This window comes from Electrophorus electricus, chromosome 7, assembly GCF_013358815.1.
Source record: "Electrophorus electricus isolate fEleEle1 chromosome 7, fEleEle1.pri, whole genome shotgun sequence".
Taxonomy (NCBI): Eukaryota; Metazoa; Chordata; class Actinopteri; order Gymnotiformes; family Gymnotidae; genus Electrophorus; species Electrophorus electricus.
In genome coordinates this window covers 5160979-5181007 of record NC_049541.1, presented here as the reverse complement: position 1 = coordinate 5181007, position 20029 = coordinate 5160979, and the positions used below count along the sequence as shown (strand labels likewise).

General features: G+C 37.7%; 2 protein-coding genes across 13 annotated transcripts; both read left to right on the top strand.

Moving 5' to 3' along the window:
* Positions 1 to 1625: 1625 nt before the first annotated feature.
* On the top strand, positions 1626 to 8389 carry LOC113568109 (SLAM family member 5-like). 2 transcript variants are annotated; one of them, XM_026996284.2, is made up of 7 exons: positions 1626 to 1932; positions 2395 to 2691; positions 5684 to 5860; positions 5955 to 6083; positions 6216 to 6253; positions 6454 to 6603; positions 6862 to 8389. In XM_026996284.2, exons 1-7 carry the CDS (start codon positions 1860 to 1862, stop codon positions 6985 to 6987), a joined length of 990 nt encoding a protein of 329 aa, XP_026852085.2. In that variant the 5' UTR covers positions 1626 to 1859; the 3' UTR covers positions 6988 to 8389. The 2 variants fall into 2 exon arrangements, with proteins under 2 accessions (XP_026852085.2, XP_026852084.2); XM_026996283.2 differs by having other exon boundaries at positions 5603 to 5860.
* A 630-nt stretch (positions 8390 to 9019) lies between these two features.
* LOC118241677 (SLAM family member 5-like) lies at positions 9020 to 16866 on the top strand. 11 transcript variants are annotated; one of them, XM_035527997.1, is made up of 11 exons: positions 9025 to 10389; positions 11374 to 11470; positions 11667 to 11713; positions 12466 to 12550; positions 13658 to 13770; positions 14607 to 14894; positions 15226 to 15480; positions 15615 to 15728; positions 15860 to 15897; positions 16095 to 16241; positions 16508 to 16866. In XM_035527997.1, the coding sequence occupies exons 6-11, from the start codon at positions 14654 to 14656 to the stop codon at positions 16628 to 16630; spliced, it is 918 nt and encodes a 305-aa protein (XP_035383890.1). In that variant the 5' UTR covers positions 9025 to 10389; positions 11374 to 11470; positions 11667 to 11713; positions 12466 to 12550; positions 13658 to 13770; positions 14607 to 14653; the 3' UTR covers positions 16631 to 16866. The 11 variants fall into 11 exon arrangements, with proteins under 11 accessions (XP_035383892.1, XP_035383890.1, XP_035383888.1 ...); XM_035527995.1 differs by lacking the exon at positions 13658 to 13770 and having other exon boundaries at positions 12469 to 12550; XM_035527994.1 differs by lacking the exon at positions 13658 to 13770.
* The last annotated feature ends 3163 nt before the right edge of the window (positions 16867 to 20029 follow it).

Here is a 20029-nt window from a genome sequence, read left to right as displayed (position 1 = left end):
TAACATCACACAGTTGCTGCAGTTTATCAACTGCATGTCCATGACTTGAAACCGCCATTCCAAAGGTGCTCTATTGGAGCATTGTGAAATGGTGTGTTATCCTTCTGGAAGTAGCCATCAGAAGATTGATACGCTGTAGTCATAAATGGATGGATACTGTCCATTGGTATTAAAGGGCCCAAAATGTGCCAAGAAAACATACCCCACACCATTGCACCAACACCAGCAGCTTAAACCATTGAAACAAGGTAGGATGGATTCATGCTTTCATGTTTATGCCAAGCTCTGACCCCACCATTCAAATTGAGACTCATCAAACCACACAACATTTTTCCAATCTTGTATTGTCCAATTTTAGTGAGCCTATGTACTTAGCTGACTGGCACTCAGTGCGGTCTTTTGCTGCTGTAACCCATCTACTTTAAGATTCACTGTGCAACAACTGCACACACACAGGAGGTTCCAATTGCAAAAGGTTTTATTCACTTTTTAAAATCAAACAGATCAGAGGGGTCAGGCAGGTATTCGTAGTCAGGTAGTTCTAAGGTCAGTAACACGGAGCAGAGTCCGGATGGTGTACAGGGGTCAAGCAGGAGACAAGGTCTGAAACACAGGCAGAAGTCAAAAACCAGGAAGACAAACGCTGATCTGGAATGCTCAGTACGCAACATGGAATTGGCAATACTTCAGGATGTGAAAGCAAGGGAGGGAAGCTTAAGTAAGGGGGCAGTAATGAGGAGGATGAGGATCAGGTCTGTGCTAGTACTCTTGTAAATCAGATCAGGGGGGTGGGCGTGGCAGTGCGGGGCTGAGTGTGGTTCCCGGGGTTCGTAACACACTGGATATTTTCTCTTTTTCGGACCATTCTCTATAAACCCTAGAAATGTTTGTATGTGAAAATCCAAGTAGATCAGCAGTTTCTAAAATAATCAAAACAGCCTGTCTAGCACCAACAACCATATTAAGTTCAAAGTCACTTAAATCGCATGTTTTCCATCTTCTGATGCTCATTTCAAACTTTACCAGGTTGCCGTGACCAAGTCTACATGCCGAAACACATTGATTTGCTGCCATGTAATTGGTTAATTAGATATTTATGTTAATGAGTGGTTGAACAGGTGTACCTAATAAAGTGGCTAGTGAATATATGTGGAAGGTCAAATTTAAACCTTTGAAGTGGATATTAATGCCCTCATGTTGTCTCAGTAACATACATTCAGGCTAATTTTATATTACATATTTTCCTACATTTAATTTATAGATGATTTTCGATTTCTAGGCATGATTTGTCTTGTATATGGTATTTGTCTTGGCAGACATATCACAGGACAAAGACACAGAGACAGAGGGTATGGTTCAACTGAACCACTGTGTGTTACCCCACTCTTGCCTACATGGCAACATTTAAATCCGCATGAGAAAATGCATATTTAACACTAATCTGACTAACATAAAACTGAAGGTGGAGGAGAGTAAATGCCCTGTGATGTGGTTATGAGCTCTGTTCCATGAAGAAAGGAAGGATGTGGGATTCAGCAATGACGTGATAAAACACTACCTGTAACAGGAAATGAACATAAAATAAACATGCGTCCCTTTACTTTATGCATTGCAAGTCCTGAACTTTACAGAGGACAACAGGCATATTTAAAATACATTTTATCATAATATGTTCTTAGATAGATGCCTCTTTGTACAACAATTCTAACAGAACTCAGATGATCACATTCACGCTAAGCAAATATTTGAGGCAGGTGAACGTACTTCCTATTTTCTTCGTCTTGCCTCTGAGATCATAAAATCTCATTTTGGGCCTGTTGGGGCTGCTGGAAACATTTGGTCATACCTAAGTAGGGGCGATGCTCTTATGTAGCATGGCTGTTATAGGTCTGCCATTGATTTTCATTCTCTTCTTTTTGGTCTCAGTAGCAGGTAAAGTCCTTTGTATGTCATTTTACAGTAGCTGTTATTCTGCATGTCTGTGAGCTGGCAAAAAAGTGATTGATGCAAATGGTTGTATGTTTGATTTGAACAAGATGGTTAATTGTTTGACAGCATTACAAGTGTTCAGTGCCTCTTAAATGTATATTTCCTTTTATGTACTTTTCATGCCATTAGTCAATTCAAAACTCAGTATACGTAGTTCTACGTATCTATACTCAACAAACTATACTTATAAGAACCCCGGTTTATTAGAAACATTTTATAGGTGTAAAATTGGAGTCTATAGCTCATGGGTTGCTATATACAATTTGTGTTAACCATCCTCCAACTTTTCATCAATGGTCAGTTTCTAATCACAAGACCATTAAAATATTGTTTCTTTATTGTATATTTCTGATTTAGGTTTTAGAAATAACAAAAATCAACAAAATGTTTTTCTTCTTCTTCTAGTGTCCTGTGATGTGTCTAAGCTAACTGGCAGTTTTGTTCAGTTTGACATACGCAATCAGGGACATCAGTTTGAGGAATTGTTCTGGACATTTAATGAGAATAATACCATAATAATATATTATGAGGAAAACAGAAAAACTAAGCTGTACTCTGCTTATGAAGGCAGAGTTGAATTCAACAAGGAAATCCACAGTCTAATACTGAAGAACCTGCAGAAGAATGACAGTGGACTCTACAAAGCAACAGCAACTGGTGAACAACAGAAGGAAGTCGCTGAATTCAGATTATCTGTTGTGGGTAAGTCAGTGTGCTAGTTTTTATACAACAGTGCTCATTTTGGATTTTTTTTTTTTTTTTCATTAGACAGAACTACTTGATTATGTAAACAGTCCAAAATTCCTATCTGTGCAACTTCTTCCAACCCCAATCTGAACTATACTTATTTCAGAAAAAATCACTTTCTGAGACTCTGGGCTAGATTTTTTCATGTCAAGCTAGTTAATTTTGAGAAAATCAGAAGCTTTATTCAAACAAACTATTACAGACATATCTGAAATATGTCAGTTGAGGGACCTGAGATTAAATATGGAGGGCAAAGATCTTTCCAAAAAAAACAAAACAGTACTTCCTGTAGTTTCCTTGCATCAGATTTATGGATGCCAGATCGGAAGAGTGCTTTATTTTTCAAATGACTCTTGGCACCATAGAATCTGAACCTTTTATTTGTCAGTATTGGTCATTTACAGAAATGTGCTATGGAAACTGTTCCACAGAGTATAACATGGTTGAAAGAGACAAGGCTAAGATGAGCATTGAACAGTATGGCCATACTGGAGGGTTAATGTGTCGCTTTTGAGTAACTTTTGATATTCTGTCTAAATGTAAATGTAATGGATGAGTCTTAAATGTGAAATACAGTATACAATTACTGACATTCAGTAATGTTACTCAAGAACCAGAGGACAGGTGGAGACAAGTGGAAACTGAGATCAAGCTTTCAGGTGGAGAGACTCTTTCTCCTTGTTTGAACTTGGGTGGACCACTTCAAGGACAGACTGACTAATGTTTCTGACAATACACAAGCTGGGTATGGGCTTTCTTCCATAGCAACTCAGCCTGATAAACATATATAGGGAACAAGGGAAGATTAAAGCCTAATTTAAAGCCTAATACTCTGGAAAGGTGCCAAGACTGTGCATGAGTAATGCAAGAGATTTTGGGGCTATTCCACTGAGGACAGAAAGCTGGTCTACTCAGCTTTCCTGATAGAGGTTATGAAGAAATTTCTGTGGTTTCTTGTTGGTGACCTCCATCTGCTTGTTAAATAATAACTTGAGATAATTAAGTCACTGCCAACTTTTCCAAGAATGAACTATCATGATGTCCTCTGGAAGGGCCTAGTGGTGGAAAACTGTTTAAAGAATATCTTAACATGTTTTTCCACTAGTCAGTGACGTGATTTGTGATTATCATATCCATGATCATGCATTTTGACAATTTTACACTTCCAAGTGATCCGTACAGTACCTGGGTATCCAAGCAGAATTTAATTACCTTTTATTCTAGGGCAGCAAGATTTCAGAGCTGAAATGTATGGCAGGCAGGGAAGTGGTTATTTATAGCTTGTTTCAAGATACTGTCAATTGTCTAGGGCATCACACAGAGTGGTGAGTCCAGTGGATGCATAGTGACATGGAGGCTGGTAGCTATATGTTCTGAAATGACATCTAGAACAACTGGAGCAACCATGACAGTGGAAAGTGACTGACAGAATGATCAGTCAGGGAATGGAATGGAATAAATTTGGAGTAGAATGGAATAGGATGAAACTTTAGACATGCTGGATAGGGCAGGTATCCAGTTGATGCTCCTGGTCTGTGCATATTTACATTATCCGAGGAGGACTCATATTTCCCACTGCTTATGCACACAGATAAATACTATTCTCAGTGAACGTTGTTGAAGTTGGGGAACACTGTGATCAGGCCATGCAGGCAGAGGTTCTCATCTTAAAAGCTCTGCTGAGTTGCATTTACATTATTATTATTATTATTATTATTATTATTATTATTAGTTACATTTATATAGTGCCTTTCTCAAACTTGAGGATGCTTTACAGAGAAATACCAGCATTTACAATCACTCACACACTGATGAGAAGCAGCAGCCAATTTGCGCACAGTTTACTCCGTCAGAAATCACAGCCCCCTGATGGAAGGGGAGGAGGTTAAGACCAGGACAGAGAACCAATTTAGAGCATCCAATCAACCTAACCTCTATGTTTTTGGCCTGTGGGAGGAGACTCCAGAGGAAACCCATGCAGACACAGGGAGAACATGGAAACTCCACCTATATAGGGACATGAACCCAAGACACTATCGCTGACAGGCAAACAAGCTAACCTCATGCTAACCATGCAAAATGTTCTAAATACATGAAGACATGTATTTAAGGCCTGTCCATAGATGTCTTGAGCATAATAACCTCCAAAGATGTTTTAGGATGTAGGATGCATATTATTTATTTTTTATATTCCTTTCAAACAAACGTAATGCAGCAACAACTCAAGCAAATAATTTTATTAGAATTTTTATTTTATTATAACCACAAGTTTAAATGAACAGTGTATGCACACAAACATTACATATATACATAATAAATAGTACAGTGATAAATGAATTTCACATGTTGTCAAAAGTAATACCACCATCAGTAACAATAATTGCACCTTTTAAGTTAGTCATGAAAACTATATGAATAGCTATAAAACAATGTAAACCATCTGGATACAACGTAGCACAAAGGTTTTAGAGAAATTACATTTCTCTAAAAATGAAATTTCAAACATACCATAAAAATATCATTTAAAATGAATCTTGTACACTACATAGTAGCAATAAGGTGAGAGAGAAAAGGAGAGAACAGGTGTGAGCACAGAGATGGAGTGGATCAGAATTATGTACAGATTAAAAAAATGAATGTAATGCATTTTCACTGGCCTTAGGATTTCAGTCTTGTGTAATTTGAAAAATACTGATGTTACATATATATATATATATATATATATATATATATATATATATATATATATATATATATATATATATATATATATATATATATGCTGCTTATTTGCTACAGGAATGTTGTTCAGCTTTCAGTGTGTGTTAACTAGCAGCATGGTGATGTTTGTGTTTGTGCTCTCCAGATCCAGTGGAGACTCCAGTTTTTATTCTAGGTCCTCAGCAGCAGAACAATGACACCTGTAATGTCACTCTTATCTGTAAAGGCCGTGACCACTCAATCACCTCTAGCTGTGAGGAAAAGGAAGTGATCTCATGGGTTGATTTTGCCCTTTCCCTGTCAGTCAGTGGCAGTTTGGCCATCTGTAACCATAGCAACCCCGTCAGTTGGAAAAACACTTCTGTGGCGATGAATCAACTTAAACTATTCTGCTATCTTGAAGGTACTTTTGGATGTGCATGTGCACATTTATCCTCATCCATTGACGGTATTTTATATACATAACCGCTATTGTACAATTATTGTTCCTCCATTAGAAGATAAAAAGCAAGCTAAGCACTTTCATTTGGATTGGTTTGGGCTTGTTCTTGGAAGTGTCATTGCTGCCATCATTCTGATAGCCCTGTTTATTGTTTATGAAAGGCTACGCAAGAAAAATAAAACAGGTATTATTTCTTCTAAAAAATGTAATGACGTTCTTTCACGTAGAATCTATTTTTAATAAAATTTAATTTAGCATTTAAAACATATTTTACATTGAAATTTAAAGTGCACCCCCCTTTTTATTGTTTGTCTAGGTTCCCTACAATTTTATAACACGACCACTACAGTTCAGGTAACTAGTAACAAGTCATATAATATTTACATTAATATTCATTCAGATGTCATGTAAATAACACTATCTATTATTGTTTTGAGTATAATAGTAGAAGAGTAAATCATTGACCCCACCCAAAGCCACACACACACAAACACACGTTAGCATATATCAATAATATATAGTGTATATGACCGTTTGACTGACCCTTGCTGCAGAACAAAGATGAATCACCAACAGCATTCAGGATTTTACAGAAACCAGACCCTCCTTCTACCGTGTACAGTACTGTGCAGAAGTCATCACGACCTCCCAGTAGTAGTGAAAACAGCCAGAACCCTCCAAATCCTGAACTGATTACTGGACAGGTGGGAATCTCCATACAATAAAGTTCAGAGAAAATAAAGAAAGAATATATATGCTTGGCCAGTACCATTTGTTCTGGAGTAGCAAACTAGAGATGTCCTGGTTTAGTAATTTCCAAAGTTCAGCAATGGCCCCAATTTGTTCAGATTTTTTTTTCATCTTGTTTCTTTAATAAACTTAACACTGTAGAATCATCCTTGACTGTACAAGCTTTATTCAATTATGGTTATACTTTGACATTTTGTGTCCTGATTACCCAGAGACAAGTGAGTCTGGAAAGACCTGGCACACTTCCAATAACTATCTACAGTGCTGTAGGATGTTCCAAACCTGAAACCATCTATGCCACGGTGAAGAAGACCAGGAATCCTGCACACAACACCTAAATGAATGAAACTACTGCTCTGCCTCATATGGCTTGGAGAATCCACATATACTGCAGACTGTCTACTACAGCTGACATAAACATGGTGTTCAACCCATTATGGCTTCTGTAGCTGCTCCTGTAATTGTGCGTGACATTTTTAGCATGTACTTGGAAAATGAGGACTACTTGATTTATTAAGTAGTAAATGAAGACGTTTGAAATGTGAAACAAGATGAAGTTGTTATTTTGAGCACAATTTGTAAAGTTAACTATATGCCTACTATATGTTTATGGTATAAAATATTCAGGAACTGCAATTTCCAGTTAAGACCAGTGAGTCCACACTATGATACATAAGAAAAACTAGTTTATGCCGAAGTTATCATTTATTTTTAATGTTCCTCTGTAGTATTACACAATCAGCTTGAAAATAAATACAAATTGAGTTCTCCTTTATAATCAAACAAAAATGTTTAAAGAAATACATTCTCAGCTGAAATAACCAATAAACATTCTTTGGTCCATAAATCCAACAGTCAAATCTTTATAAACGTTCCTACACTGACTGGCACTTTTATTAGGCACCCCTTCCTGACTGAATCACTTTATAGATGCAGTTACAGACTGTAGCCCTTTGCCACTCATATGCTAGTGGACGCTGTGCTTGTTCAGGTCTGTCTGGAGCACTGCTAGAATTTTGGCACACGTCATGGTCGACTTGAAAGATACCCTCAACTAAACAGCCAACAGCAGAAGGTTGATCAGAAATAGACTACTCTTGAATGGGTAGAAGATGACTAACCCAATCTGTACATGGTTACATTTGAGCTTTAGGTTATGTTCACACAGCAGGTGTATGTGATCCAAATCCCATCTTTTCCTCCATATGTAACAGATTTGTCATTTGGGCTACATTTACACTGTAAATTACATTGTTTGATGGAGATTTTTTTGCTGAGGTCAGATCTTGATGGGTAACTCAGGACAGGCGGTGTCTCTCATGCTGGGACCAGGATCGGGACGGACGGCGTCTCTCATGCCGGGACCAGGATCGGGATGGGCGGCATCTCTGATCCTGATCCTGGGATCCTGAGATGCTGCCCGTCCTGATCCTGGTCCCAACGTGAGAGACCCTCCGGACCTGCTGCTGCTGAAGGCCGCGCCCCTGCACCCGGTTTCCATGCCTGCTTCTATTCCACTGCCTGTTCCTCATCGTGCCCGTTTCTGCTCCCGTGTCTCATCTAAGTCCTGTCCCTGATCCGCATCTTGCCCGTTCTGTTCCTGTTGGTGTCTCGTCGCAGTCCTGTTTTTGCGCACCCTGGTGTTGCACGCTTTAGGGTGGAGCACTGTCACGAGCAGTCCCTCCCAGTTTCCATGTTTTCCCTGACTTGTGTTTTTTTGGCTCCATGCCTTAGTTTCATTTCTCCATCCCTCATTTGATTGCTTATACCTGTCCCTCATTTCTACCTTGTTACATTTACGGCATTTAGCAGACACTCTTATCCAGAGTGTCTGCTAAAAGTGCTTTGTCATTTACTCATAGAATATATCCAAGTACAGTATAGTAGGTTAGAATTAAACATACCAATGAACTAGAATACTGTAGACTACAGGGATGATACCTAATTAAGTTCATATATTTAAACCCTGTCATGTGAACTGGTCTTGGCTGTTCATTGAATGTGTATTTCATATGGTTATGTTCCTTTGTACTTCCTTTGTGCCTTTGTGTTTATCCAAGCTTTTATATTTCTTAGCCCCGAGTTTTTCCTAGCATCTTGTTATAGCCTGATTCCTCTGTTTGCCTTTGTGTGTTTGTTTTGTTATCATGTATTCACATATTTTCTGTGTTGGTAATATGACCCTGGACTGTTATAACAACTCTGATTTTGGATTTACCCATAATAAATCTCGCTCTTCTCCACACACACATCTGCCTCCTTACCGCTCACCGTTACAGAGAGAAGAAAAAAAACAAAAACAAACAAAAAAAAAACACAGGGAAAACATGGAACACGGAAATTGGGAGGGACTGATCATGACAGTAACATAACTGCAAGCAGCCTGTATCTGTAATGTCAACACATCTGGTCTCTGAAACAGAATGCATGCCCACATCGAGAGGTTTTTGCACAAGTCACCTATGTCAACAACAACAAATTCATAGTAACTTAAGTACGCATCATTTTGCAGCTGTAGTCTACATGATCATGTTGAGAAAGTGAATAAAAGACAGACAGCCAGATTTCACAGCTACTGTTGTTTCATTTCCATTAACTCAACATTTATTATACTTGAAGGATATTAGTGGTGGGATTACCAGACAATATATTTTTTGGCAATATACTGGCTTCCCATGAGAGAAATATACCTAACCCCATTTTTATTTGACATCTTTTAAGGCATGTCTTCTTGAACAATTGCTGAATGTACCTTTTTAAAAAAAACATTTTTGTTCCCATTATAATGTGATAAGAAAAAAAAAAACATTTTGTTTTGTGTACATCTTGGCCCAGCTAAAGCAGAAAAGATAGCACGTGGTAATGATGGCACAAAATTCCTTTTTTTTTAAAAAAATGCCTTGATCTGAATTAATTTGAATGAATTGTGAATCCAAGGATAAGTGCTCCATCACTCAAAGACGACAACTGAGATTTGTTACATTAAAGCTATTGTTAAAAGTGTCATATATCCAAGTTTGAATTTAACTGAATTGGTAGTATACCGTTGCTTAAGCTCTATGGATATCTCTCACTCTTAAAGGTCTGCCTACTGTGTACTGTCAGTGCCTCAGTGTTAGTAGATGGCCTAGCGCATGGGTTTGACGCCGTTTGGCGAAACTCGTACAACCATAATGATTTAAACATTAAAGGGATGACTAAATAAGTCAAGTAGGGGGTCAACGTTTTCGTCTAAGCGTCCTCTATTTGATGAAAGAGCTGCTAATCACGCCGCTTGCCCTGGAAACACTTGGGAAGTAAATTCTAGTCACCCCCACCTTCCCCCATAGGTGAGAATTGCTGTCACTCAAAGACAACGGCGCTGCAATGGCCAATAGAAATCAATATAAAATATAAAAAGGGGGGGGGGTGTCTAACGCTCTATTCAAGAGCACTTTTACTACAGTAACATGCATTTTGAGATAACCAAAGGCTGCGTAGTTTGGGTTTTTACGCAAAACAGTTAGCACGCAAATAAAGAACTTTACTAACACTCTATATACCATTTAAACATTTCACGCAGTTGTTTTGATGGTAATTGAATTTTCTATGACAAAATCTGAAGTTCTCTTATACCGGAAGAATGTTTTAAAATGCCACTTAAAAAGACAGGCACGCTGCTGTGGAGATTTATCCGAAAAACACGGTGTCTTCAGCGTGGGATTTCTGGCGAGCGGATGCATGTAGACGGCTGAAAATCGGTAAGCAGGTACTTGTATTAGTCCTAAGAAATGTTATGTTGATAAATGTACTGTACTTTAAGAATATTCGATGTTATCAATAATTTAGTTGCCACGGTAAAATTGATCAGACCTTAGTTTAGATTGCACCGTTACTTGAATTAAATGAAGAAATACGAATTTCACTTGTTTGCAATGAACTGTCCACGTGGTGTTGTGTGAAGAAGAAAAAACCTGATAGCAATAACGGAGCCCCTCTTTTACGTCTGACCTTGATGCAGCAAAACCCAGATAGAGAACAAAGTTCTGTTGATCAAGGATTTAAAAAACCTGAATTCCTCGCGCTTTTACACACCCACTGTCTTCTGTTGACGCAAGCTTGCTCTATGCGTTGCTGATGGTGCTGCCGCCTGCTGGATTGGCATGGTACCTACAATGTGACTTGGCAACGGGGGCTTTCCAACGCACTTATCCTACTTCTAATTAAACATCTATGTTTTAAGTCTAAAATACACACGTTTTTGTTGTTTTTATCTGTTACAGGTGTTTTTTCTGTATTCCTGTGTTAGTGGTGACAGTGGTCTATCTTTTAGTTATTATGTGTCTGTGTATAATTGTATACATGCGAGAGTTTAATATGTAATGTGTGTGAATATTTTGTCTATTAATTGCCATAGCCCTTTTAAAAATTATTTGACATACATATATAAAGTTGTATACATGCTCCGAGCCTCATATTTCAAAAATAACTTCATATAGTAGTAAAATAGAAGTGAGGCAGAGCTTGGTGGAGAGGAAACACAAAACAGAAAGCGAGAGAACGGGCTAAAGGAGGTAATGTTGCTGTGTTGCTAAAGCAACGTAACTCAGAATAACCACAAGCAGGGTGTACATATGTATTTGCTTCAGGTTTCAGATTTTCCAATGTTTCTGCCTCCTTTTGAAAATGTAAAGTTTGATTTATTTATAATGTTTGTTTATTTATTTATTTATTATGAGAAACAGAGAGAGGAAGATGGACAGACGTGTGAGAAGAGTGACGTAAATAGCGTGACAAAGAAAGAAAAAGGTGGCGACAGTTCCAGAGTAGCAGTTGAAGATGGTATTTTTGAAACTTGCACCCAGAAAGTCCCCAAGAATCCTATATTATCAGACGTTCATATACGTTTTTCATATATGTATTTTCCAAACTTTACTTTTGATCCATACATATCTTATACATTTGCCTTTAATATGAAGCACTATGGATTCTGTAACACACTTCTATTTACTCTTTTGAATACATCGTGAAATCCAAGCATTGCTTTTCGTCTGCCTCTTCTTTCCTTTTGATAAAGCATTATCTGTGAGTATATACTCTTTATTGGAACACAGTAAACATTGTTTGTGCTTTATTATTAGTGAATGTTGGGTTTAAGACCATCTTGTATTTAAGTGGCTAGTGGCTCTATGCTTACCACATGTGTCTATTTAATAGTTTGTATAAGGGCAGTGTAACTGAATAAAAACATAAGAAGTTTTAACTTGTGCTAATTTTACAAATGTATATTATTGAATATATTTAAAGAAAAAAAAGTATTGTTTGTGTCGAAGCAGTGAAATGAGTAGTAACAGAAAATTTGTCTATTTCATATTTTTGAAGCATGTACAATGTAGTAACCTATTCACATTTGGTCTTTGTATATATCTAGTTTAGGTATTTATTTTCTACTTTAACTATGTTTATACTGCTTTTCTCTTCTGATTTTAGTTTCACATTACTTACAGTCACAGAATAGCAATGTGTGGAAACACATATAGCTTTGGTATGGAAAGTTATACACCACATTTATTCATAACAGAGCTTTTACAGATGATTTGCTTATGGGAAATCCCATTGCTATAACATTTCTGAGCTGTCTTCCACACAAGGGTTTAGACTTCTGGTCTCATAGCTAACTATACTTTGTTACCAATAAGATATACTAGAAGAGGTGGCATATATCTTAAAGCAGTCAATTTACTGCTTTATTCTTTTGAGTTCACTCTTTGCAGTCGTCTCTCATGGTTAATAGAATGAAACATTCATTTCTAAGTACTGACTTTAACTTCCTGTAGTAGCAGAGAACGTTGATCACACCTGACATGATGGCAGTAGTGGTGCAGCTGATTGTCTTTCTCTCCGTTTTGATTTCTGTCACAGGTATGTTGTCTAATCATGTCCCATAGCTGTGAATCTGTATGATAACCTGTAATCTGTAGCTCGCTCTGCCTACCAGAGATGCAGTCAGTGCTGATGTATGAATATCATTCACTGTTACTAGTACCATGTCGATGTTTTAAAAGTTATTGACTTTAAAAAACATAAGTACTTAAGTTCTTTTTCCAGTGTCTGTAATTTATTGAAGTATTTCCATTTTTGAGATTCTACTACAAAGTAAAAAACTGTCTTTTTTGCTCCTCTCTGTAGTGTGAAGCGTTGATACTTGTTACTCTGAAGTGGGAGTGCTTTGTTTAAAATATCCAAAGGAATATGAAGTCATTTCAAATTAAAGCAAACCAATCATAGCCCAATGCCAATAGCCAAAGAGCAGCTGCTGTCATACAGCTACAACTTTAAGTGTCAGGAAAATGTCAGACATGTCTAATGTTGAACTGCCTGTGGAGGTGTTTGTGAAAATGCAGCTTGTTTCTTATTAAGGTCATATTTTAATTAAAAAAGGAGATCTGCCTATTTTTAATAATCAAAATTCTTCTCTCTCTAAACACAGTGTAGTGTTTAGGTGACCCTTCTATGTGCTGCATACATGTGCAAAACACTTCATGACTGTATTGAAACTCTCAGATGCTGTTTACAGAATAGCAGATTATTTCCTCAGAGGAACTATTTTATTGATAGCTCTCAGGATGTAGAAACAATTTAACCAATGCTTTCAGAAACAATGATCACCTAGAAAGTAATTAAAACAATACACCACTGTAAGAAAAGACATAATTGTAAGTTGCTTTGGCTAAAAGTGTCGTCTAAATGTTGTAAAAAAGGGCCCCATTTAGTTTCCTTTCTCGAGTGGAAAGGAAAGACAACTGTGAACACACATAGGGGGAGTTTTTTATCCTCTGGCTGAATCATGCTTCTATTTTGTGTGTGTGTGTGTGTGTGTGTGTGTGTGTGTGTGTGTGTGTGTGCGCGTATTAAATTACCTGTAGAACTGAAATTTCACATTTTATTGACTTGTTGCACATAAAATCACTTGTTAATGGCATTGTGTGTAACACATGTGGTAAGCATGCTGGTAATCTGTAATCTTAGTGAACGATCTCAATGAGAAGCTCCCTCTGGTTTTCTTACCTGTTCTCTGAGGGACAATCTTCTCTTGTGACTTGGTCTTTCTTCAGGGAGAGATCCCATCTCTATCAGTTGTGGTAGGCACTGTCCCTGTGTGGGTCATCTGTCTTATAATCGTTTGTATATCTCTTGTCTGTCTAATAGTTGTTTGTTAGATGATTTTTGTACTGCACCCATTGTATTTTGGGAGAGACACGAGGAGTACCCTGAGTTTACCACATATACATATTCCGTCATGTAGTGGTTATAGTCGAGTGTGTCCATCTAGGAGGTCCTGCCCACCTAGAGTATCCACCATGTGTTTCCTCTGTCTGTAATCATGTGAATGTTAACCACTTTCACATATTGGATCACCGTGTTTATCTGGCTTTTGTCATTTCTTTTGACAGGTGATATGTTTATGAATTTAGAGAGTGTGTGATTATAAATTATAAATTATAGATGAAATTTGTTTTTACAAATTCCACTGGTTTGGGTTGTTTCTACCATTTAAATGTTCTTTTTTATTTTCTGAATATTGACATATGACACCTTAATGGTCATGAACATGTTTTTGTTTATTTATGGTAAAGGGCATTTAAAACTTAGCACTTTCACAAAATCTAATTTGTAAATATACTAAAATATTTGTAAATATATTAAAACATTATCTTAAAATATATTAAAATTTTTGTAAATATATGTTAAATGTAATTTGCTCTTTTTCTTGCTATTCGTCTTCATGCTATTAATCTACAATATCTTTATAAACTCAACAGTGAGACATAGTGCATGTTAAAACTGATGCAGACCTACAAATAATTGAGCACCTTAGTACATGGCTCATCGTACCTGCAGGTTGGATGTGTATTAATACTTGTCCTACTGCTACTATTAAACCAAACTAAATGGCTTGTCTTTACTTTTTCTACAGTATCCACTGATGTGTTTAAGGTGGTTGGAAGTTCATTTCAACTGGATATGCCAAAAACTGTGCATTTCAAAGAACTTAAATGGATGTTTAATTCCAAATTTATGTTGAAATGTAATTCTGGGGAAGTGGTGCACTTTCCTGCTTATAATGGCAGAGTGGAGTTTAATAAGACAACCTTCAGTCTGACACTGAAGAACTTAACTAAGAATGATGCTGGCACGTATACAGTAAAAGGAGATGATGACGAGGGGGAAAACATTATTGTTGTGCACACACTCACTGTGTTGGGTAAGTCTTGGTGTATGGTACTCACTGGAAACACATTCCTGAATCAACAGCATTTTTATCAATTAAAATGGCATTTTTCTCTATTCTCTCTATAATTGTGAATTTACACTAGAGAACAAGACCTATTGTACCTTAAAATTCTAATTTTTTAACATGTTACAAATATTTTAACAAAATGTAATTGGTAATGTATGTCTAAAATTATGCAGTATTGTTTTAATCTTTTAATCTGTTTCACTACAAACTGTTTATAATCATTTGGCATTTAGTTTGTGTAACCAGCTCTACATACTTGTGTGATTTGATATTTGTGTATGATTTTTGTACCCAGATTCACTGGAGGCTCCACATCTTACTTATAGTCTTCCTCAGCAAAGCAATGGCACCTGTAAAGTGACCTGTAAAAGTTCTCGGGCTCTCTCGGTCTCCACTAACTGTTACAATGAAACTTGTGATGTGAATAATGTGACATCACCAAACCTCAGCCTTTTCCTGCATGCCAGTGGCACTACCGTCATCTGTAACGTCAGCAACAAAGCCATGTGGAACCAGACTACCATGGAGATTAAACTCTGCTTTCCTGAAGGTTCACATATACTATTACAAATATACTCACTGCATGCCATGATAAATATATTGTTAGATTTATTCTATGTATTCTCATCCTTTGATGTTTTTATATACATAACCACTATTGCACAATTACCTTTCCTCCATTAGACAATAAAATCCAAGCAAAGCACTTTCATTTGCCTTGGATTGAGCTTGTCCTTGGTAGTGTGGTAGCTGCCATCATTGTGATGTCTATAATGCTATACAAGAAAAATAAAACAGGTATTATTCCGTCATAAATGCAATAAAGTTCTTTCATGTAAAACCTATTTTTTTATAAGATGAAGCTTAACATGTGTCCTTTAAAACATATTTTGAATTGAATTTTTTTTTTGTTTTTGTTGTTTGTCTAGATTTCCTACAGTTCCCTACCCCTGTCACTACACTTCAGGTAACTAGCAGTAAGTCATATAATAGTTGACATTAATATTCATGCAGACATTGTCAATAAAACTATCTAGTATTCTTTTGAGTAGAATAGTAGAACAGTAGTGCAGTGTGCCCCCCCTCTCCCACACATTCACAGACGTGTTAGTATATGTTAATAGTATTTAGTGTATATGACCGTTTGACTGACCCTTGCTGCAGAACAAAGATGAATCACCAAGAGCATTCAGGATTTTACAGAAACCAGACCCTCCTACCGTGTACAGTACTGTGCAGAAGTCATCACGACCTCCCAGTTGTAGTGAAAACAGCCAGAACCCTCCAAATCCTGATCTGATTACTGGACAGGTGAGAATCTCCATACAATTAAAGTTCAGTAAAAATAAAGAAAGAATGTGTATGTTTGGCCAGTGCCATTTGTATGGGATTAGCAAACTCAAGAGACATCCTGTTTTAGTAATTTTCAACCAATTTGTTCAGATTTATTTTATCTTGATTCTTTATTAAACTTAACACTGTAGAAACATCCCTGACTGCAAGGGAGTTCTGCAACTATATTACTATTTTGAGACAATTTTTGCATATTTCTTCCAATTTGTGTCCTGATTACCTAGAGTCAAGTGAATCTGGAAAGACCTGGCACACATCCAATAACTATCTACAGTACTGCAGGATGTTCCAAACCTGAGACCGTCTATGCCACGGTGAAGAAGACCAGGAATCCTAGTCTGGAATGAATGAAAATCCTGGAATGAAACTACTGCTCTGTCTCATGTAGCTTGGAGAATCCACATATACTGCAGCCTGCCTATTACAGCTGACGTAAACATGGTGTTCAACCCATTATGGCTTCTGTAGCTGCCCCTGTAATTCTGCATGACATTTTTAGTATGTATTTGGAAAACAAGTACTCTTTGACTACTTGATATCAAGTAGTAAATGTAGATGCTTGAAGTGTGAGACAGGATTAGCTGTTATTTTGAGCACAATTTTTAGTTAACATAAAATATTCAGGCACTGCATGCTATAATACACACAAGCCCATACTGCGATACACACATATGAAGAAAAATTGAAGCTGGTTTATGGAGCAGAAAAGATTTTTGTATAGTTTGTAATGTTTCTCTGATGTATTTGACACTAAAATCAGCTCAAAAATAAATCAACATTTTACAGAAATACATTCTCAGCTGAAATAAACAAACATTTTTTGGTAAAATTTGACTGGCACTTTTATTAGGCACTTCTTCCTGACTGAATCACTTTATAGATGCAGTTACAGACTGTAGCGCTTTGACACTCATATGCTAGTGGATGCTGTGCTGGTTCAGGTCTGTCTGGAGCACTGCTAGAATTTTGACACACGTCACTGTCACTGATGACATGAAAGTTACCCACAACCAAACATATCCAGCCAACAGCAGTACTTTATTCAGTAGACCACCATTGAATGGATGTAAGATTACTTTTGCTGAATGTATCATTTTGATATTCATTCTTCTAGATCATTATGACACGACCGTCAAGTAATCAGAATTGGTACTCAATTGAGCAGTAGTTCCCCAGTTGTAGAGTTGTAACTTTTTTTGATGGGTTCATGCCACAAGACCATTGCATGAGTCAACATACTGAAACACATATATCTATTTCACATACATGAAATACCTATCTCTTCCCAGCAACATAAAACACCTCTTTCTATCACTAACAAGAAACATCTGTGTCGCTATGATGAACGTGAAACAGCTGACAGTGCTATCGTCAACAAAAAACCTTCGTCTTATGTACATCTTCGCCCAACTAAAGCAGAACCGATAGCACGTGGTCACGTGATAGCAACGATTCCTTTTATAATGTCTTGTGTTAAATGAATCGTATTCCCTTTTTCTTGCGATTTCTAGAATAAAAATCCACTCCATGACCCCAAGGAATACAAGTGAGTTTTGTTATATTATATTAAAGCCATTTATTACAATTACAATATATTACAATTATTGTGTCTATGTATAATCATATACATATGAGTTTTTAATATGTAATGTGTATGTGTAAGGGTTGGTGCCAGGCCGAGGCCCTCTCCGGCCACCAGAGGGAGGCCTCAAGTCAGGCACACCACTAATCAGGCTTAACACCCAACAGCTGAGCTAGACCTTATATAAGCCCTGTGAGCCGGTCATTCAGTGCTGCGTCTTTGCTGAAGTTCTGGACCGAGCTCTTAGCTGGCAAATTGAGGTATGTGAGCCCTCGTGCTACACCTTACTTCTTGTCTGTGAGGGCGTTTGTGTTTTTACATGTCCCCTCTCCAGTTTTTCTCTCCAGTCTGTCTCTCTCCCAAGGCTTCCCTTAGCCATTGTCGTCAGTTGATTCCGGAAACAGTGGCCTTCTGGCCTTTTATTAATGCAGAGCTCTGGAGATGTCACAGTGCGAGTGAGAGCTGAAGCATAGCTTTGCAACACACAGACTTGGTTTTCTAAGTCTGTTTTCTCAGTTTGCGCCACTTCTGCTTTTGTACTTTTCCATCTCAGTCGTCGCCTCTTTCTGTCACGTACACGTCTTCTTGCACGATCGCATATATGCACGGATAAGGTGTTTCCTGTTATGTCTGGACATACAGCAATTATTTTATTAATTCAAGCATTAATCCTATTCCGTTTTAGTTTGGTTTTCCCCAGTGCATCGGGGTTGCCATTTCTTCCTGTCACGTCCTTTTATTCTCCGTTTTTCCACACTCGGCGTGGTGTTTAGTTTTTTTCCTTTTGTTTTGCCTGATCCAAGAGCTAACTGTTCTGCACACGGGCCCACCATGCTTGGCGCATGGTTGCTCACCCAGTAGGCTATTGGTTTGGTTTTAACTTCTTGTAGTAGGAATGTGGATTTCTCACAGGCATGTTGTCTAATCATACCCCATCATAGAAGTGCATCTGCATGATTACCTGTAATCTGTAGCTCAGTCTGCCTACCAGAGATGGTCAGTGCTGATGTACGAATATCATTCAGTGTTACCACTAGCATCTGGATGTCTTAAAAGTTGTCAACTTTCTGCATACAATATTCTGATCACTGTGAATTAATATATTATGGTAACTGTTCAATTAACCTGTTTACTTGTGTGGTGGAAATTCAATAAAACGGAGTCAGATGTGGATAAGTAAAGGTTTTAATAGAAAAGGGAGATTCCAGAGTGTGGGGCTCACTACCAAGAGAAGCTCCGAGTCGTACAGAGCGTTGTTAATATACAATTCTAACTGTATGCTTTGACCAATCACGGACTTCCTGCCTCTTGTTGCTATGGCTCATACACCAATCAGCTTTAAGCGTTGCTTCTCTTCAGGCCAGCTGGTAACGGTCTTTCCTGCTTATCTGATCTATTGTCACACTCCCTTAACGTTCTTTGCTTACACAAGCATTTTCCCTAGAGAACATGATACTACTGACTGTATGAATCACCGAAGCATTTAGCATTTCCTTTACACTTGTTTGACTTATGAATTTTTATAATCAACAGTACCTTGTTCAGTCATGAACAGGATGTCATGAAGTGAGCAGAGTATGCACAATGGAGGGAAACAATTAACATTATAGCTCACTTTTTTGTTCTTTACACAAATGTGACAAATACCATAATTCGGGTGCTTTTACTTGCCATTATGACTGATGCAAAAAGAGAGATGCTGCTCACTTCTGTTCTCTGGATAAAGAGGGGTTTCTGGGGCAGATGTGAATGTGAATAGTAATGACATGCAATTCATTATTAAAGTCGTTCCCCCCCCCCCCCCCCCCCCCCCAAGTATCTGTTTTAAGTATTCCATTTTTTGAGATTCAACTACCCAGTAAAAACCCCAACTTTTTTTTCCTCCTGCGAGTACCATTGATTCTTAAAGTAACGGGAGGAGGCTAAGCAGGATGCGGGGACAAGTCACATAAAACAGAATAATTTTTATTCACATAGAACAGACTACGTAGCACTTAAGCTAATATAACATCACAGACAATAGGGGTTTATATACATGCGTAAATGAGAAACATGATTACAAACAGGTGTGGCCACATGGACATCACACACAAGGAGACATTGGGGGGCGGGGCTGTAACGTGATGGACTGGCACGCCGGGAGTTGCACTGTTGGGGAGGGGCT

What these genes read in the sequence shown, in the direction of transcription:
- LOC118241677 (XM_035527989.1), top strand. An exon ending in ATACAAGAAAAATAAAACAG is followed by an intron (nt 15,729 to 15,859) that starts GTATTATTCCGT and finishes TTGTTTGTCTAG; the next exon opens with ATTTCCTACAGTTCCCTACC. An exon ending in CTGATCTGATTACTGGACAG is followed by an intron (nt 16,242 to 16,507) that starts GTGAGAATCTCC and finishes CTGATTACCTAG; the next exon opens with AGTCAAGTGAATCTGGAAAG.
- LOC113568109 (XM_026996283.2), top strand. Translation starts at nt 1,860, where the DNA reads ATGCTCTTATGTAGCATGGCTGTTATAGGTCTGCCATTGATTTTCATT. An exon ending in ATTCAGATTATCTGTTGTGG is followed by an intron (nt 2,692 to 5,602) that starts GTAAGTCAGTGT and finishes TGTGCTCTCCAG; the next exon opens with ATCCAGTGGAGACTCCAGTT. An exon ending in ACACGACCACTACAGTTCAG is followed by an intron (nt 6,254 to 6,453) that starts GTAACTAGTAAC and finishes CCCTTGCTGCAG; the next exon opens with AACAAAGATGAATCACCAAC.